Source organism: Scyliorhinus canicula, chromosome 12 (genome assembly GCF_902713615.1).
Source record: "Scyliorhinus canicula chromosome 12, sScyCan1.1, whole genome shotgun sequence".
NCBI lineage: Eukaryota > Metazoa > Chordata > Chondrichthyes > Carcharhiniformes > Scyliorhinidae > Scyliorhinus > Scyliorhinus canicula.
The window spans coordinates 12,437,891-12,457,374 of record NC_052157.1 but is presented as its reverse complement, the minus strand read 5'-3'; the positions used below and the strand labels follow the sequence as shown (position 1 = coordinate 12,457,374).

The 19,484-nt window shown below is 45.9% G+C and overlaps 1 protein-coding gene across 1 annotated transcript in view; it reads left to right on the top strand.

Moving 5' to 3' along the window:
* The window catches only part of LOC119974459 (A-kinase anchor protein 13-like), a 293,182-nt gene that overhangs the window by 20,036 nt on the left and 253,662 nt on the right, over positions 1 to 19,484 (top strand). Inside the window, 3 exon segments of the mRNA XM_038813369.1 lie at positions 6,949 to 7,141; positions 8,988 to 10,583; positions 10,585 to 10,738. Coding sequence (XP_038669297.1) covers positions 6,949 to 7,141; positions 8,988 to 10,583; positions 10,585 to 10,738 — 1,943 coding nt within the window.

The following is a 19,484-nucleotide window of genomic DNA, read 5'->3' as shown; positions in this document are numbered from 1 at the left end:
GCAGAGGGCGTAAAAGTGTTGCAGATGGAGTTTCTCGTGCAGCTGCAAGATTCGCTACAGGTGAGACACCTCTGGGGGGGATGGAAGCTTGAACCACAAACTCAGCCTGAGAGCTGGCTCCACAGTAAACGCCGCCTTTGATGTTTGAAGTGTTGAAGTTGTTGCTCAGGAAGAACCCGACTGCGATGAAACCTGAAATTGTAGAAATAGCATTCAAACCGAAAACACGAGCAGAATGGCGGCGCAGTGGTTAGCATTGCTGCCTCACGGCGCTGAGGTCCCAGGTACAATCCCGGCTCTGGGTCACTGACTATGTGGAGTTTGCACGTAATAATGATAATAATCGCTAATTGTCACAAGTAGGCTTCAATGAAGTTGCTGTGAAACTCCCCTAGTCGCCACATTCTGGCGCCTGTTCGGGGAGGCCGGTACGGGAATTGAACCTGAGCTGCTGGCATTGTTCTGCATTACAGGCCAGCTGTTTAGCCCACTGTGTTAAACCAAACCCTACGCATTCTCCCCATGTTTGCATGGATTTCACCCCCACAACCCAAAGATGTGCAGGGTAGGTGGATTGGCCATGTTAAATTGCCCCTTAATTGGAAAAAAAGAATTGGGTACTCTAAATTTATATTTTAAGAAAGTTAAGCAGACAAAAACTGTGTCCACTACTCCAGGTGGGGTTTCACCCAGGCTCCATAGAATTGTAGCCAGACATGTTTACTTTGGTGCTCAGGTCTCCTTTGGATGAAGGCCAACATACCATTTGCCTTCCTCATTGCTTGCTGTACCTGTATGGTAGCTTTTGTGACACATGGACTAGGCTACCAGCTCCCTTTGCACATCAGCACCTCCCAATCCCTCTCCAGTTAAGAAATATTTTGCCTTTCTGTTTTTTTTCTCAACCAAGGTGAAAAACTCCACACTTGCGTTGCATTCCCTCTGACCTGACCTTGCCCACTCACTTAGCCAATCCCTTTGCAGCTTCCTTGAGTCAGCCTCAGAAATTGCACTCCCATCTAGTTTTGCGTGAGCACTCGACCAATTGCCGAGACCAGGACGAGGAATAAGAGGATGTTGTATGAGGCATAATTTTAGAAATAAGATGAGCACTAGGCACACAATGGGGGCGGGGAGGGGGGGGCAGGGGGTGGGGTGGCATTTCGATAGCTTTTTTTAATAAAAGCTAACTGAATTTAAAATGGGACAGTGTGGTGGTATGGATATGAGCACTGCCATTGGTGCAGAGCACTGGCTTCCCATTGACTCTGGCTGGTCATGTGCCTCTCGTCCGATTGGTTGGGACTAGTCATGTGACTGCTCTCCAATTGGTCGAGAGGCAAGTTGGCCCCGCCTCCGAGGCGGGGTATAAGTACCCAGAGTTCCCGGCGGTCGGTTATTCTGTGTAGTCGACCACCGGGCTAACAACTAGCTGATTAAAGCCACAGTTCGGATCCTAAATGTGTCTTGAGTCGAATTGATGGTACATCAGACAGATTAGTAGTTTCACAGTTCACAAAGATGAATAATTGAACACCTGATTGAGATCAAATACTTGAAGAAAGTTCAATTAGCATTCTCCCAGCAGCAGAGGTGCAGAACGTGTTCATTCGTAGGCTGTGAAAGTTAGATCAATGGGCGAATGTGATTTGGTCGACAAATGGCCTTTTTATGTTGACTTTTCTTCGATATATCCTTCCCTGTTTCACATCTGCAAGCCTTTGAGTTCTGTTCGTAGAGTTACATCTCTCAACAGTATCTCGGAGAACAATAGATCACCTGTATTGTATATTTCTGACTGTGTTAAGGTATTCGCTATACATGAAGTGTCTGATTATTTTACCCCCATTTTGTCCTCCATCATCAACCTTGATTGTCTTGAGATTTCCCAGCTACAATCTGAACTGTGCCTGTCTTCGTTTGAGTTGCCCCCCCCCCCTTCGTGGTCAGATGCTTACTGAACTTAACTTCCCATCTCAAAGCAGCTCATGTACAATGAATGACTTCAAAATGCAATTATTGTGTGGGCAAATATGCCAACAGGTTTGGTGCAAGACAAGGTTTTACAAAGAGCAGTGAAATGCTTGATCAGTCAATCGGGTACAACAAAGACAATCTAGTTAATGAGTGGCCATGCCAAAGGCATTTTGACTAACTGGAAGTCTATTTAATATGTGGCTTGGGTTACTGGAGGAGTTACTGGATCATTAACTCATTTTGTAGTCCTCTTGCCTTGCAGTCAGAAGGTTGTGGGTGCAAGTCCCACTCCAGAGACTGAAACTTTAGACTGACAATGCAGTGCAATAGTGAGGGAGTGCTGGACTGTCGAAGGTGCCGGCTTTCAGTGCGAAATGTTGAACTGAGGCCTTGTCTGTCCCCTCGGATGGATGGCACAAATCCCAGGTGGTGTTTTGATGAACAGCAGCGGAATTCTTCCCAGTGCCCTGGCCAATTGCTAGCGAGCCTCACTCAAAACAGATTATCTGACCATCATCATGTTGCTGTTTGTGGGAGCCCGGTTTCTAGTTATGTCCAAATTGCTCATTGTGTGGCTCAAAGTGCTCTTTTGGGATGATTCGCTAAAGGTTCTCTATCAATGCAGGTTGTTGTTGTCTGGCAAAGCAGCCAACGAGTTGACCAATTGCTACACAGAAGGATATTCATCGTCACTTTCTCATATAATAAATGCAACCTTGTCAGTGCTACACACTTTTTGTGAGGAACGGATAGATTTTCTTAAACTATAATTACTATATCAGCATTATGTGATGCAGTGGTTTAGTCAGGGATCCCTTGGGTATGAAGTGGCAGTTCTCTGTAAAGGTGTGTAATGGACACAGCTGCAAGCTAAAGCTGCCTCTGGTCTGCCCTCAACCCCCACACCCCTTCTCTCCCCACAACCCTAGTCATTGTGCTACTTCTGCATTAGCCATCATTCAGGTCTTTGAGTAAGACGGGCAACTTCCGTGTTGTGCCATTGGCCTGTGCTGACCAGGGTCTGGGTTGAGGTTGCTCAACCTCATTCAATTACAAAGAAACTCCTTATGCTCGCCCAGTACTGTATGTGGAAGAGTCAATTCAGCCCCATGTAATAGGATAAGATTCAAGTTTACTGCTACATTCCAGAGGTGATCTACAGGTGAAAAGGACATTATGGTAATCTGAGGAGTTGCCCATTTTCCTATTAGGCGCATCCCCCTGTATTGCCTTACTGGCCAACAGTAAATTCTACTCCAGGATCATAATTTCCATATCTGCTGCCACTTTCAAATGGTTGGGGGTGGGCGGGTGGAAGAATAGAGATACTGCATGAGACCTACTGTGCCACAACACCTAATAAAAAAACTATTCAGCACTAATTGATGTTGATTTTTTTCAGTCAGTTTTAACAAAATTTGTGACAAAATATTTTGGCTAAAAGATTGGACCTGCATTGCAACGTCAGTTTGGACCTACATCTCTGCAATCACCATGCTCTGCCCACCAATGGTCCACAGTGGCTCTGGTTGTCATTAAGTTGACTTGCTGAATTGACTTTTCCAAATCTACAGATTTATGGGCAGTGCATATCCATATCCTCAACATCTGTAGTAGATCAGCGTATGTAGGCTTCACATGACATTGCACTACAAATAAAAAGAAAAATCCCTGACTGCGTTCAAATTCTTGCCAAAACCAAATGATGTGCTTGAACGTGTTGATGCATTGCTGGCCAACATCAACAAAAGGGGTAGAGTGACCTGGATGTAAATGATGGCAAAGTCTAGTAGAAACCAGGCAATTGTTCTGGACATTTTCTTAATAAGAATGGGGGGGGGTGGGATTCTGTGATCCTGAGGCTAAGTTTTGACGCTGTCGTGTTTCTCGACGGCTTCAACACGGCCTCAGGATCAACAATTCTGGTTCCAGTTGCTGATACTGGCGTGAACTGGGCGCCGCGGGGTCCGCGCATGCGCAGTGGCACCGGCGCCAATGCGCGCATGCGCAGTGGCTTACTTCAACGCACCAGCCCCAACGCAACATAGCGCAGGACTACAGGGGCCTGCGCGGAAGAAAGGAGGCCACCGGCCAGAGAGGCCAGCTCGCTAATCGCAGCCAGGCCACATCGGAGGCCCCTGACCCTTCCACACCGAGGTCCCGCCGGGTGGGAGCAGGTGTGGCCGGCGCCGGCGGGACTCGCCGTTTTTATGACGGCCGCTCGGCCCAAACCCAGGGCCGAGAATTGGTGGGCGGTCCCATAGAGCAGCCCCCGACCAGCGCTGCGTCAACAAAGGGCGCCGATTTTCCGCTCTGCAGAGAATCGGGGGACGGTGTGGCGTTATTCGCGCCAGTCGCGTGGATTCTCCTGCCCGGCCCCAGGCTGAGAGAATCCCGCCCAGAGTATCTGCTCCGAAGGAACACTGGACCGGACACTAATTCGTTTCCAGATGTTTTTGCTCTTTGCACCGGGTGTTCCCATAAAGCTAAGTTTCAGGAGTAAGCAGATTACTTTGAATTGTCATTAAGGTTGCAGTTAATGATAAACTTCGGAGAGTTTTAAAGCAACACTCAAAATAAAATTGAAAGACGGCCTCAAGAAAAGAGGGAAGGAAATTTGCAGTGAGAGAGAGGGGTGTGGTTTGACTTCACAATGTGTAATATTGTTTTAGAATGGTGTGTGCCAGATCCATAAAACTAAGAGGAGCAGGAATATTGTTCGAGAAATGCAAGAAAAGTGAGTCAGCTGGCTTTCGGACATTAAATTTCTGCAAAATTTCCAAGGAGGTGAATAATCAGTGAATCCAAAGCTGCTTTTGTTGATGCTCAGTAAGCAACACCAGTTAAAGCCCAACAGGTTTGTTTTGAATCACTAGCTTTCGGAGCACTGCTCCTTCCTCAGGTGAATGAAGAAGCTAGTGATTTGAAACAAACCTATTGGACTTTAACCTGGTGTTGTCAGACTTCTTACTGTGCTCACCCCAGTTCAACACCGGCATCGCCACATCATGGCTTTGTTGATGCTTGTTGAGGAAGGCATGGTGACCAGAAATATACTCTTGCTCCTCTTTGAATAATGTTCCGAGGTGCTTTTATGTCCATTTGATCAGGCTGGCAAGCTCTCTTCAGATGGAAGATGTTGCCTGTTGACATTGCGGCACATCCTCAGTACTGAGAATCAGCCTAGGTTTGGTGATCGAGGCCCGCAGTTAGACTTCTGTTTAAAATTCAGAATTAAAGTATTGCTGGCAAGACCAGCATTTATTGACCATCCCTGCTTGGCCTTGAGAAAGTGATGATGAACTGCAGATCACATTGGGAGAGTACCCTAATGCAGTTAGATTGGGAGTTCCAGGATTTTGACCTAGTGACAATGATTGATTGATATTTATTGTCACATGTACCGATGTGCAGTGAAAAATATTTTTCTGCGGCCAAGGGACATAGTAGACAAAAGAATAATCGACAGAGTACATTGACAAATGGTACATCAACGAATAGTGATTGGCGACAGTGCGGAACAAGGGCCAGCATCGTGAACAGTGTTCTAACAGGGAACAGGTCAGTCCGAGGGGGAGTCGTTGAGGAGTCTTGTAGCCGTGGGTAAGAAGCTGTTCCTATGTCTGGATGCGCCGGTCTTCAGACTTTTCTACCTTCTGCCTGATGGAAGGCTCTGGAAGAAGGCAATCCCTGGGTGGGAGGGGTCTCTGATAATGCTGTCTGCCTTCCTGAGGCAGCGGGAGGTGTAGACAATCAATGTGGGGGTGGCAAGCTTGTGTGATGCGTTGGGCTGAGTTCACCACACTCTGCAGTTTCATGCGATCTTGGGCCGAGCAAATGCCATACCAAGCTGTGAGGCAGCCGGATAGGATGCTCTCTATGGCACATCTGTAGATAAAAGCAAATTACTGCGGATGCTGGAATCTGAAACCAAAGAGAAAATGCTGGAAAATCTCAGCAGGTCTGGCAGCATCTGCAGGGAGAGAAAAGAGCTAACATTTCAAGTCCAGATGACCCTTTGCCAAATCTAGAAGTTTGTGTGAGTTGATGTTAACATGCCGAATTTCTTTAGCTTCCGTAGGAAGTAGAGACGTTGGTGGGCTTTCTTTACTGTTGCACCAACGTGAGTGGACCAGGACATGCTGTTGGTGATGGTGACCTCCAGGAACTTAAAGCTGTCAACCATCTCCACTTCTCCACTTATAGGCATTTATGTAGGTGGGGTTTCGTGCTACGCTTCCTGAAGTTGATGATATTCCTTGGTCTTTCCAACATTATCCAATTCCGAATGATGCGTGAATTGGAAGGAGACCTGGAACTTGACATCCAAACTTCTGACTCGAGCTGAAATGCTACCACAGAGCCAAGCTGATTTGCCGATCTTCTAATCCTTGCCTGGTCTCTTGTCCCTTGGCTGGAAGATCATTGCAAGAGGCACTGGCTGGTGAGGGCACCAGGGATGGTGTGGCACATCTGGTTGAAAATGAATGTTTCAGTTCCACCTTCTCAAGGGCACTTAGGGGTGGGCAATGAAATCTGGCCTTGCCAATGAAGCCCACATCCCCATGAATGAATAATAAAAATATTGATAAAGATTTTTACCCGTGTTTCAATTTAAATTTACTTTCCATCATTCCCTGCTCTTTTGTCTTGGTGCATGTGCTATCCGTGATTTGAGTGGGTAGAAGGAACCCCATAGGAGATGTACTGAAGCAGCTAGTTGCTAATTCACCCCGGATGTTCTTTCTACACCCCATCGTCAGCGGAAGCAGCTGGTGTTTTTTAACGCACCTCCCACAGCCGCATTGAGGGGAGGAGACAGCTGCACACGATAGCAGCCGCCGGACCTGATCTTTTGTCTTAACTGCTGTGTGACTCCCCTCCTGTCGAAGCACCGACTTGGGCGGAATCACGTCAGTCATGCAAACGTTAATATCTCGAAATGTTTAACTGTTGCTCCTTCTGTTTTAGGCAAAAGCCTGACGCAGTTTTACCAGGAGATGTAACACCAATCGTATCCTCTGAAGACTACTCTGTGCGCTACCAAAGGCACTTGAACGTTTACATGTACACCATCAATAACCCCCAGGGAGCAGAACTCAACAGCATGGAACACAACATCAGTGAACTGCAGAGATACATCCAGTCACACAGATGTGAAATGGTAAGAAGCAATCAGTTTCCTGAAGCCGTTCCTGTCATTTTGTCTTTGAGAACTTACAAGTAATATCTTTAACAATGATACAAGATGTGTAACAAAATACTTGTGCAGCACAATTCATACAAGAATCATCATTCTGCTACTTTCATGTGGGTGTAACTCTGTTAAATCACCGCATTGATAATGCTATTAGTGTTTATTTTAAAACTAGTCATAGAAACATTGGAATCACTGTTCAAAGAAAGACCAAGATCCTCTATCTTATTTATCTTCTGCCATCTTGGTAGCAACATAATCCATTGGTGATGCAGCTGTTAACTAACCAGAGCAAACAATCTCACTCCTACACTGAAAAACCTCCTACAATTAGCTGCATCTTCATGTTAATTAGCAACAGACTATTAATATCAATTATTTACCACTGAATATTAATCACGCAACTCCTGTGAATAACAGTTCCATGAGTTCCAGCTTGTCTACCTTGTTACACAAAGCTACATGAACCTAGACAAAGGTTGCTGGCACATCACTGGGCGATGATCACAGTGCGGCCTCCCTTCAAAAGTCACGACCGTGCCCAAGAACGAAAGTCCTGGACAATTCACCACCCCTACACCTCTCTTTTCCCCTCCTCTCCTTTATCTATTCCAAGGGCTGCTGAAGCAAATTGAGGAGGCCCTACTTAGTTTTGACTGGAAGGTAGCTGTGATCAAACCTGAAATACAGTGGCTTGTATTGGTTTGGCTCCACATTGCGTCGTATATTTATGAGCTAAACCATTGAGGTTAGAAAATCCATTTTTACAAATGTAATAGTTAATCTTACTGAGCTCTGTTTACCATTGACCCTGCTGTTTTCCTTAAAATGCCCTTGCTTTGGTCATGTTGACATGCTGATCAGGTATAATTACCAAGGGCCATGGATGGGTTTGCAGTTGCAATAAGCAGCAAAACAGATGGTGCTGTACTTAATGGGTTTCAGATGTCCAAGTGTAATCTATCTTTACAATTGGGATATTGCTTGATGTGTCTGGTCCTATGCTAATTATGTTGTGTGTTTCAGGATTGTGGTAATTACTCACAAATTATCAATATTATTATGAGTTTATAGACTGAAAAACTCATTGTTGAGAGCAACCAGATGTCCTTTGCTAACCAGAACAATTGTGTTTTTTTTTGATTGTCAGGTTAAACCGGTTTGAATTATGGACTAATGAATATCCTAGTGTAAAATTATATTTTGATTGTGCTACTGGGAGTGGGGAAACGTGACATTTTCAATGTAATTTAAGGCAATGAGAAATGTACAGCAGTAGTGTTATAGGTTTTGTTTCAACATTGGGTTATGTCTAGAGAGAGACATCTTGAAAGGTAGAGCCACTGGCCTGTGGAAATGGAGAATGCTTCCAGGAGGCCTGGCAATGGGAATAATTTGGGGGTAATGAATTAATGCTGTATTCGCAATGCAACTGTTTGAAGCACTTTCTGTTCCTTGCATTGAAGTTGCAAACTAGATCTGGAGTCCGGGGGAGGGAGGGGGGGGGGAGCTTAATATCAGAGCAAGGAGAATTGAAACTCCCTGGAGTCTGATCTCTAGCTTTAGATTATAATTTTAGCATTGGTGTGAAGCAAAGCGAAAGAATTGCTTTGTGCCGATGCACCCCGTGTAATATAAAAACAGCCCAAGGGTGTCCCAAGGGAAACATGCTGACTAAAGTGAGATTGCTGGTGCCAATGTGAAAAATAAGCACGGTCAAAAGACTTAGTATATTAGTATATCTGAGCGTAGCAATGCCTTTATTGATATAGTACAGCTATTGATTGCTTTCTCCCTTCTTATTTTGAAATAGGATGCACTTTCCATACCATCCCATCTGCCGCAGCCTGAACTACCACAACCTGTTGAAGGTGTTGGAAATGTAAGAGCTGCAGAAGGTGAAGAGGGTTGTGAATCGAATAGCACCTGCATCATTGCACAAACGCCAGCTGAAATACCCGCCGAGCAGTCAGCATGCCTGAAATCCATGCCGCAGGAGAATATGCCAGTTGACGAAGAGTTGACTGATTGGTGTCCTGAGGCAAGGGATACCAAGGGTCAAGAAAATATCACTGAAAACCATATTACTGAGCAAACGTTAGAGGATGGAGCAGCCAGCTACGAAGCTATGAGCACGCACCCAGAACTTGAGGGACAACAGGAGGAGTCTAGGTTGATGGTGGACTCTGGGAATACAGCGAGCAATGGTGCCCTTGCGCAGAATGCATCAGACGGGGAATGCAATAAAACCAGTCTGTCCTGTGACCAAGCCTGTGTGGAAACTACAACAACATCTGAAGAATTGCATTCCAGTAAAGAGTGTGCGCTCCAAGAAGATGATCCTTGTGGGGAAATGACGGATGGCGTGGTGTTGAATGTAAATAGCGTTAGTCCTGACGGTGAAACAGTAGACTTTGTGAAAAGTCTCAATGAAGCAAATGCGGAGCCTGCTCTGGTCGAGGAAAGTAAGTTTGAGGAAGCCAAACATCATGGTGAATTGGTGACCGATGAGCATGCCCTGAGTAATGACAGTGGGTCAGCAGAGGAATATGTCCAGGTGGCAGATTGTCCACTGAGCAATGGATGTCCTCCACTCTCTGAACAGACAGCAGATGTGCAGTTAGGCAATGATGAGCCTAGTGCCAATGCTGATAGCTCACACTTTGGCCCAATTAGCGAAGCTAATGTTGAAGTTGTCTCTGAGGTAAAACATGATCAAATGTTCCCAAATTCGCAAGACTTGATTGGCGATTCGAATAAGGAACATGAAGGGGTGACCCACAAAATGACTGAAGGAGCAGAGCCTGAACAAAATGTGGGAGTGCCCAAAATGCCTCATTCATTGAATGACGTTGAGGAATGTGAGCAGTCTCTTCCTACATCAGAAGGGCCACTTTCAAACGCCTTAGAAAGTGAACCCGAACAAAATGATGATCAATTGGAAATGGATTGTCTTTGTGATGATGAGTGGTCTAAACAGGTTGACGCTTTGTTAGAAACAGCTTTTGACTCCAGCTTGAGTGAGGATCACACAGTGCCAACAGAAATTCAATCGATTGCAGATTTAAAGAAAGGAGCTTCTCAGAGCGAGTGTGTTGAAGTTTCGTTGTCAACCGAGTGCAGCGAAGAAGAAGAGCCATCTTGGTTGCCGGTGGAACCGGAAAGTCCAACTATACATAACGAAGGCTATGGACCCCAAGGAGCCAAAAGGACATTGGAGTTCTTATTTAATTCTACTGATGCAGTTGTGTATTCCCAAAACCAGGAAGTCTTACTCAGTATAGTTGAGGAACCTGCTGATTATATGGCGAACAGTTCTTCAGATTCTGAGGAACATTCGCAACAAAATGGCAAGCCTTTGGTTGTAGATCAGGAAGATGCCTGGGCGAGCGAAAGGGAATGGATTTGGAAGTGAAGCGAAAGGCAAAAATGAAAACTTTTTCCTTCGAGGTGGAGAGATTAATACTCTTTCATTGGATACAAAAGCGATGCAGGGTCCTGCTGATCGGAAATTTAGCACCATGCTGGATGCAAATGGGAATGTGGAAGCAATTGCTTTGAAAGGTAAAGGCAGCTATGACAGTGTATGATCTTGTTAGATTTAAATGTCATATTGTTTGCATGGTTTGGTTTTACAGTACTGCTCTTTCTTCAGTGTGGAGAAACAATTAGCCCATTTCGGGACGGCTTGTGAATTAAGGAACTTCAGTACACTCAACGAAAGATGCAAAAAGTTCACTGGCTAAAATCGGCACTTCTTTGGTATGGTTAGACAGCATAGCGATATAGTACTGATGGGCCAGCATGGTCGTACATCCAGTTGTTACAAATGCAGCGTAGATGCAGTTGGATTAACTGAGGCCCTCGATAGTGAGTGAATGTTAATTTGCCCTCCCAGTTGCTAGTTTGTTTAGTTCCTGCATTGAGTCCATCGCCTACCTGTTCTTACTGTAGATGTTCCATGGTTAAAACATTGCCACCGGATCTCCAGTGTGATTTAATTATTAAAAAATCCTCTGTATAAAAGGATGGGAGTCAGCGATGGGTTGGGAGGGGAGGCTTGAGGGCTGAACGGGGTGGAGGAGTAGGTGATCGGGGTTGGGGGCATCAGGAGAGTAGTTGGGGGTAGACAAAGGGATTGGGGGTTTTTGGGAGGTTAGTTGGAGGGTTGGGGGCACCAGGTTGGTGGTGGGAGGGTGGGTGGTGGGCGCAAGGGCAGCGGCGGGGTGGGGTGATGGATGGGGGGAGGCGGGTCAGGAGCACAATTGAGGTTGGGGGATCGGGTCAGTCATATAGCTACCCAATATATGAACTGGTTTTAATCCTTCTACTTTGCTGGGTAACTCTTCCGCTAAGTGAATCAGAACCATCTGAAGTCTCGGATTTTAAATCTGAGATTCAGTGGGTTCCAGACACAGGGTGGTTTCCCATTGGAAGTCCAAACTACCCTGGAAATTCTGCTCACTGCATGGGGACATAATAGAATCATAGAATTTATGTGCAGAATCAGGCCACTCGGTCCATCGAGTCTGTACCGGCCCTTGGAAAGAGCACCCTACTTTTTAAAATAAATTTTGAGTTCCTAATCATTTTTTCCAATTAAGGGGCAATTTAGCGTGGCCAATCCACCTAACCCGCACATCTTTTGGGTTGTGAGGGCGAAACCCACGCAGACACGGAGAGAATGTGCAAACTCCACACGGACAGTGACCCAGGGCCGGGATTCGAACCCGGGTCCTCGGCGCCGTAAGCAGCAATTCTAACCACTGTGCCACCGTGCTGCCCCAAGAGCACCCTACTTAAGCCCACGTCTCCACCCTATCCCCGTAACCAGTAACCCCACCTAAGCTTTTTGGGCACTAAGGGCAATTTATCATGGCCAATCCACCTAACCTGCACATCTTTGGACTGTGGGAGGAAACCGGAGCACCCGGAGGAAACCCACGCACACACGGGGAGAACGTGAAGACTCCGCACAGACAGTGACTCCAGCCGAGAATCGAACCTGGGGCGCTGGAGCTGTGAAGCAACTGTGCTAACCTGTGCCACCGTGCATCCAAGGGGTCCTCCAATGCGTCTTCTGAGGTACCTCAAGGGTACGATCATCCGGAGACCAGAATATCTGGGCTAATACATCAGCTATTAAAATGCATATTCTGACGTACCTATTTCCTGACCTTCGCTTTGCTACAGTGAAAATTCATGAGCAATTACCAGCACCTCTTCACAGGAAGATGTGGAATATTGTTCTGGGTGTTGTCAGAGGCCTGGAAATGGGTTACTGCATGCCGAGACCAGCAAGAGCAAAATAGATGTTAAAAGTTGATAATTCATTGCTTCTTGAAGCAGCAGACACTTTTGCGAGGCTGCTGTCTGTTGATAAGACTCTGTCTCAGTCGGCAAGGTTGGGTGGGCCCCCAATATTATTTGGTGGGAACCTGGATGTTCAATACGTCGGCTGGAAATAAATAAACAATCATTTCAGTGATTGTTGTTCCTGCTTTTTTTTTTGTTTTGAAGGTATAAATAGTTTTGGGTCTGATTTAAGTGCATGTTTCTGCGGAAAATAACTGTAGTGCATGGGAGTGGGGGAGATGTAACTTGAACTAATATTTTATAATCTGGCAATAGAATTGTCTTTTAATGCCGAGGTGCTGTTGTGCAGTTACAGCAATGACGCCATCTGGCATCTCCCCAAGATCCTGTGTTTCCAACCAAATGGCTCCACAGAGCTCCTTTTCATTTTTTTTCCCCCTCCCATCAATTTTCTCTTGCCTCTCTTCTCTCTGCTCCTACTTATTCACCCCTTCCTTCCTCACTCCCTTCATTAACCCCTTCTTCCTCTATCCCTCCCTCATGACCTAGTAATTTGGAGCGTTTTGGGGTTGAAGTGAAAGCATGTGACTGGGCTCACATTAACCCGAATTTAAAATATTTAGTAAAGCTTGAGCGATAGCAATTTTATCGAATGGTTACAGCCCAGGCGGGGGCCATTCAGCCCATCTTCTCTGTGCCGGGAATTTTACAAAAAAAGAGAGAATGCAACCCCGGTGGTTCAGTTGATGAAGAGAATTGGGTAGTTAGCCGATAAGTGTGCAAGGCTGGCTCCCCAGTCAGAGGGTGTACCGAGTTAGCTGATCACAGGCTCGGTGATGGCAGGTCGTTGCAATTTACTTCAGTCCTCCTGGACGAGGGAGTGGAAAATTGGGCACGATCAACAGCGAGAGAGTTGGGGATTTAGCGGTGCTGCACCAATGTTGAGTAATCTGTGCTTGGTGTGCTTCTACCTGCCTCCAGCTGTCTCTGCTTTCCTCTCCGGAAGAGGCTAACTCAGGAAATTCTAATCCAGCCTATGTGCTGGGTGCTGCCTGGTACCTTGTCCAAGTTATCATTGACTTCCTGCCTGCATGGGCAGTGAGTTTGGGAGGGGACCGCTGCTTGATCACGTAGCACACGATGAAAAGGTTTAGCCCCATCCTGCCAAATATGAATGGGTACATACTGCACATGTCAACAGTAGTCATTGGCTTGCCTCCTGATGTGCTTCTCATTTCGTTCTTCAGCCTAGATGGACTGTGCTCAGTTGCATTAACGTGCAGAGAACACGGGAGACCTGTGAAAGGCATGACCTGAATCTGTGCACAAAGCCTCGCCTGCAGCGTAGGCATGAAGGGATGTCTTGGACTCTTCTTCCTCAGGATTGTTCCAGATTTTTCTCTCAAAGCTCCCTTCCTGAAGCTTCTGACTGCTGATCCATTCATAGAATCATAGAATTTACAGTACAGAAGGAGGCCATTCGGCCCATAGAGTCTGCACAGTCCTTTGGAAAGAGCGCCCCGCTTAGCCCACAACTCAACCCCATTCTAGTAACCACACCTAACCTTTTTTTATTGGATACTAAGGGCAATTTAGCATGGCCGATCCACCTAACCTGCACATCTTTAGACTGTGGGAGGAAGCCGGAGCACCCGGAGGAAACCCACGCAGACACTGGGAGAACGTGCAGACTCCGCACAGACAGTGACCCAAGCCGAGAATCGAACCTGAGACCCTGGAGCTGTGAAGCAACATTGCTAACGACTGTGCTACCGTGCCGCCCCACTGTGCTACTGAGCAGCCTTCTGTGGCTGTTCTTCATTTGAGAGCCTAGTCGTAACCTCTGCGAAGGTGCTGTTTCAATCTGATCCTGTTCTCTCCCCATGTCCATTGGGGACTGTTGCAAGAGCGGATTGCCTTCTGCACCTCTCCAAATTTGAGTTGCTGCTCTCCGCAACTCGAGTGGGAGAGAACTTTGACTAAACCCACAGGTGTCCGGCTCCGAAGTGATGCGAACAGAAACCTGTAAATCTGTGCTGTAACACAGGTTCCGTTCAGGAGAGGCTTAGTTCATGGGGAAAAAAGAAATGTCTTGCAGGTGATGATGCTTCTTATCCACGGTTCATTGGCCCACCAATAGCTATTGTTCGACCACCAACTATGACGGTTGGCGAAGAACCAGACAATTTTAAGGCTCACGTCTCAGCTCTGTTCAATGTGCGTCCTCACTATTTCCTCGTGTTGTCCATGCTGCCTGAAGTGAATATCTATTGCTGAAGGAAAAATAGAAGGGGAACGATGCGGTCGGAGGGTAAAAGAGTAGGACAAGAATGAGGAGAGGAAGGGGCGAAGAAGACGACAAAAATTCTTTTACAGAGACACAGCCAGTATTGTATTATTAGCCAGAGGGATGTCCAAGGCCTTTTGGCAGGAGCCAGTCTGAAGAAATTTTAAGCAACGCAAGTTTTCAACAGAATTTGATTTATTGTTTGGAACATTAAGTGGTTTGAGGAAGCCTTGTGAGGAGAGGCAGGGGAGCATGCGGGGGCCATGCTGTGGGCCCACCTCCTGGAGCCCCCCACCAACATTGCACATGTGATCTAAGCTTTACTTAGCGTTAACTTACGTTATTACTTGTAACGCCCTTGATTGCAGGACTTCACAGGTGGACATCCCAGGACGTTAAAGGAAGTGGTACTTCCTGTACCACTTCCTTTAACCTAAGAAGTGAAAATTCCCTGGACACTGGAAAGGTTCCAAAGGATTGGAAAAATGCTAATGCAACCCTTCTTCAAAAAGGGAGGGAAGGAGAATGTGGGAAATTACAGACCAGTTTAACATCTGATGTTGTCATAGAATTTACAGTGCAGAAGGAGGCCATTCGGCCCATCGAGTCTGCACCGACTCTTGGAAAGAGCACCCTACCCAAGATCAACACTTCCACTCTATCCCCATAACCCAGTAACCCCACCCAACACTAAGGGCAATTTTGGACACTAAGGGCAATTTATCATGGCCAATCCACCTAACCTGCACATCTTTGGACTGTGGGAGGAAACCGGAGCACCCGGAGGAAACCCACACAGCCACGGGGAGGATGTGCAGACTCCGCACAGACAGTGACCCAAGCCAGAATCGAACCTGGGACCCTGGAGCTGTGAAGCATTTGTGCTACCCACATTTACCGTGGAAATTGTTAGAATCCATTACTGAGGAAAAAAATATCGGGACGTTTGGAACGTCAAAACGCAATCCATCAGAGTCGGCATGGTTTTGTGAAGGGTAAATCATGTTTGACTAATTTGCTAGAGTTCTTCGAAGGAGTCACAATCTAAGTGGGTAAAAGGATCCTGTAGATGTAGTGTATCTGAACCTCTGGAAGTTCAGGTAAGGTGCCTCCCAGAAGGTGAATACACCAGGTTAAATCAAATGGGTTAGGGGTAATTTAGTTGCTCACGACTGGCTGACGGACAGAAGGCAAGAGAGTCGGGATAAACGGGTATTTTTCTGGATGGCAAGATGTAACTAGTGGGGTGCCACAGGATTCCGTTCTTGGCCCCCAACGAGTCACAATCTATTTTAACGACTTGGATACAGATAGAAGGTTCTGTAGCCTGATTCGCAGATAACACTAAAATAGGTGGGACAGTAAGTTGCAATGAGGAAATAAGAAGCTTACAAATGGATATAGATCGGTTAGGAGAGTGGGCTAAAATGCGGCAGATAGAGTTTAACGTGGATAAGTGTGAGATCCACACTTGGAAAGGCACCTGATTATCTAAATTCTCACCTGATGAAGGAGCTGCGCTCCGAAGGCTAGTGATTCTAAACAAACCTGTTGGACTTCAAACTGGTGTTGTAAGACTTCTTACTGTGCCCACCCCAGTCCAACGCCGGCATCTCCACATCATATTATCTAAATGGGGAGAGACTTGGGGGTGCTCTGGCGCAGAGGGATCTGGGTGACATCGTGGATGAGTTGCAGAAAACTAGCATGCAGATACAGCAGGTAATAAAGAAAGCAAATGGTATGCTGCCATTAATAGCTAAAGGAATGAAGTATCAATGTAAGAAAGTGTTGCTACAACTATACAAGGCATTGGTGAGACTGCACCTGGAGTATTGTGCTCAGTTTTGGTCCCCTTATTTGAGGAGGGATGTAGTGGCATTGTAGGCACTTCATGAGGAGATTCACTAGATTGATTCCAGAGATGAGGGATTTAGAACATAGAATATTACAGCGCAGTACAGGCCCTTCGGCCCTCGATGTTGCGCCGTCCTGTGAAACCACTCTAAAGCCCATCCACACTATTCCCTTATCATCCATAATAGAACATAGAACAGTGTCTTATGAAGAAAGGTTGAGCAGTTTAGGCCTATATAGTCTCAAGTTTAGAAGAATGAGGGGAGACCCAACTTGAGGCACATAAGGTGATAAAAGGTATGAATAAAGTAGAAATGGAGCGGATGCTTCCTCTTTTGGGACATTCTAGACTAATAGGTCATAGTCTCAGGACAAGGTAGCAAATTTAAAATAGAGATGAGGAGAAACTACTTCTCCCAAAGGGTTGTGAATTTGTGGAATTCGCTACCCCGGGTGTGATGGTGCTGGGACAGTGAGTAAATTTAAAGATGAGTTAGACACATTTTTAATTGGTAATGGAGAACGGGCAAGACAGTGGAGTTGAGGCCATGATGAGGTCTGCCATGAACGGCGGGGCAGGCTCTAGCGGCTAAATTACCTAGTTCTCCTGTTCTAAGAAAGAACTGTCTAATTCCACCTTCCAGCTCTTGGTCTGTAGCCCTGTAGGTAACAGCACCTCGAGCACAAATCTGGTGTTCTTGAGTAATAAGGGGAGCCCCTGAGTAATAAGGGGAGCCCCTGAGTAATAAGGGGAGCCCCTGAGTAATAAGGGGAGCCCCTGAGTAATAAGGGGAGCCCCTGAGTAATAAGGGGAGCCCCTGAGTAATAAGAGGAGACCTCGAGTAAAAAGGGGAGCCCTTGAGTAATAAGGGGAGCTCTTCATTAATAAGGGGGTCAGGGGTTATGGGGAAAAGCAGGAGAATGGGGATGAGCAACATCCGCCATGATCTAATGTGTGTATATATATATATTTATATATTATGGAATACTTCTTGAGAACTGGTTTTGATCTAGTTATATAATTAATGCAAGGGCTGTCCTTTTAAGGCAACTGCTCAACTCCGGGAGCCTGTCTGTCTGCTACTATTGTGCCACTGTATTTAGATGGGTGGGGAGGGTGACAGTGCCCAGAATTATTCTGTTCTCTATGCGCTCTGAAATTATTGCCTGTTTGTTCTTTGTATTACTGTTTAGATATTGCTGCAAATAACAAATGTGGTTTTGTGACCTCGCTTCTGTAAGTCCACCAGTTACGTACTGTATATTATCCCGATCTGTGCCTGACTCGGGATCATGTCAATGTTTTTGCAGCATGTGGGGCTTTTTCGTTTTGGGGAGAGGGAAGGGGGAAATATCCCGTAATATATCTGGGTTCATTTGTGGTCTCTTTTTTTTTTCAAAAGTGGATTAAAATCAGGACTGTCAAAAGCTTATTGGGAGTCCGAACAAAGGTTTACTTCATCATGCAACTTGAGGAAATTAGCCTGCATTGTGCGTGATTAGCTTGTATTGAAAGTGGCTGTCTACCCAGTATTTGTTGCCAACACTTGTCTGATCAGTATTCATTGTGTTTCTGTAACCAGTGTTGAGTTGGCATTGGAGGCAGTTCAGAGGAGGTTCACCAGGTTAATTCCAGGGATGAAAGGGTTGATGTATGAGGCGAGATTAAACAGTTTGGGCTTGAACTCACTGGACTTTAGAAGGGGATCTGATCGATGTGTATAAAATACTAAAAGGGATTGATAAAGTAAACGTAGACCAAGATTGGAGGTCCCGGTTACAGGTTGAGAGGCGATAGATTTAGAACTGAGATGAGGAGGAACTACTTCCCGCAGAGGGTGGTGAATTTATGGAACTCAATGCCCCCATAGTGCAGTGAAATCGCAGAGTCATTAAATGGTTTCAAGAAGGAGATAGATATATTTCTGATTTTAAAGAAAAACGGGTTAAAGGGATATGGGAAACGGGTAGGGAGGTGGATTTGAGACCAGGAAGTGATCGGCCATGATCTGATTGAATGGCGGAGCAGGCTCGAAGGGCTGAATTTCCTACTTCTGCTCCTAATTCCTATGTTAATGTTTCTGTGTGCATGTATAACAAGTAAGCGGTCATGAGACACTGTATTCACTGTGTAGTGTGCACGTTTGTATTCTGCTTGGGCAGCATTCAGTGTTTGTCACATGTCTCAATCATGAACATGCTCTACGAGCAATATTTATTCGTGTCCGTGGTACATCAGCAAATCTCTGCAGTTCAGGGATGGCGGACGGAAGGGATGGCTGGCGGAAGGGATGGCGGACGGAGGGGCTCTGCTTTTCCCAGTTTTATCGGTGACTTTCAACAGCTTCAGTGAAAACATAAAGGATTGTGGGTAGCCAGAGCAGATTTTGAGTTGAAACCCAAGGGGGAATGAAAGGGAACCCAAGGTTTAAATTGCAGAATAACGGAGAATTTCGGAAGATTTGGTAAATTGGGTGGGAGAGTGGCCTGGGAGCCGGTGAGAATCATGGTAACACAATGTCTAAACAGCACACGGTCGCCTGCAGTGCTGGTTCATGGTGATCGAGAAAGGGAAAGAATCTCGGATTAATGTTTAGTTAATTCAGGACTGAGTTGATGAAACATTAACTCCCGTTAATTGTGGTGAATAATGGCACAGGCACTTGAGCCTGTAGCTCCTTTCATAGGGTCAACATGAAAAAGGAAGTTTATTTGAAACATCCTGAATACAGAATCAATAAATATGCAATGGACGTGTGCATTTCCGTGACTTTGTATAGCTGGAGTCTGTGAAAGTCACAAATCCAAGCTCCAAATACTGGCAACACACAACAACTCTTCGAGCATCTA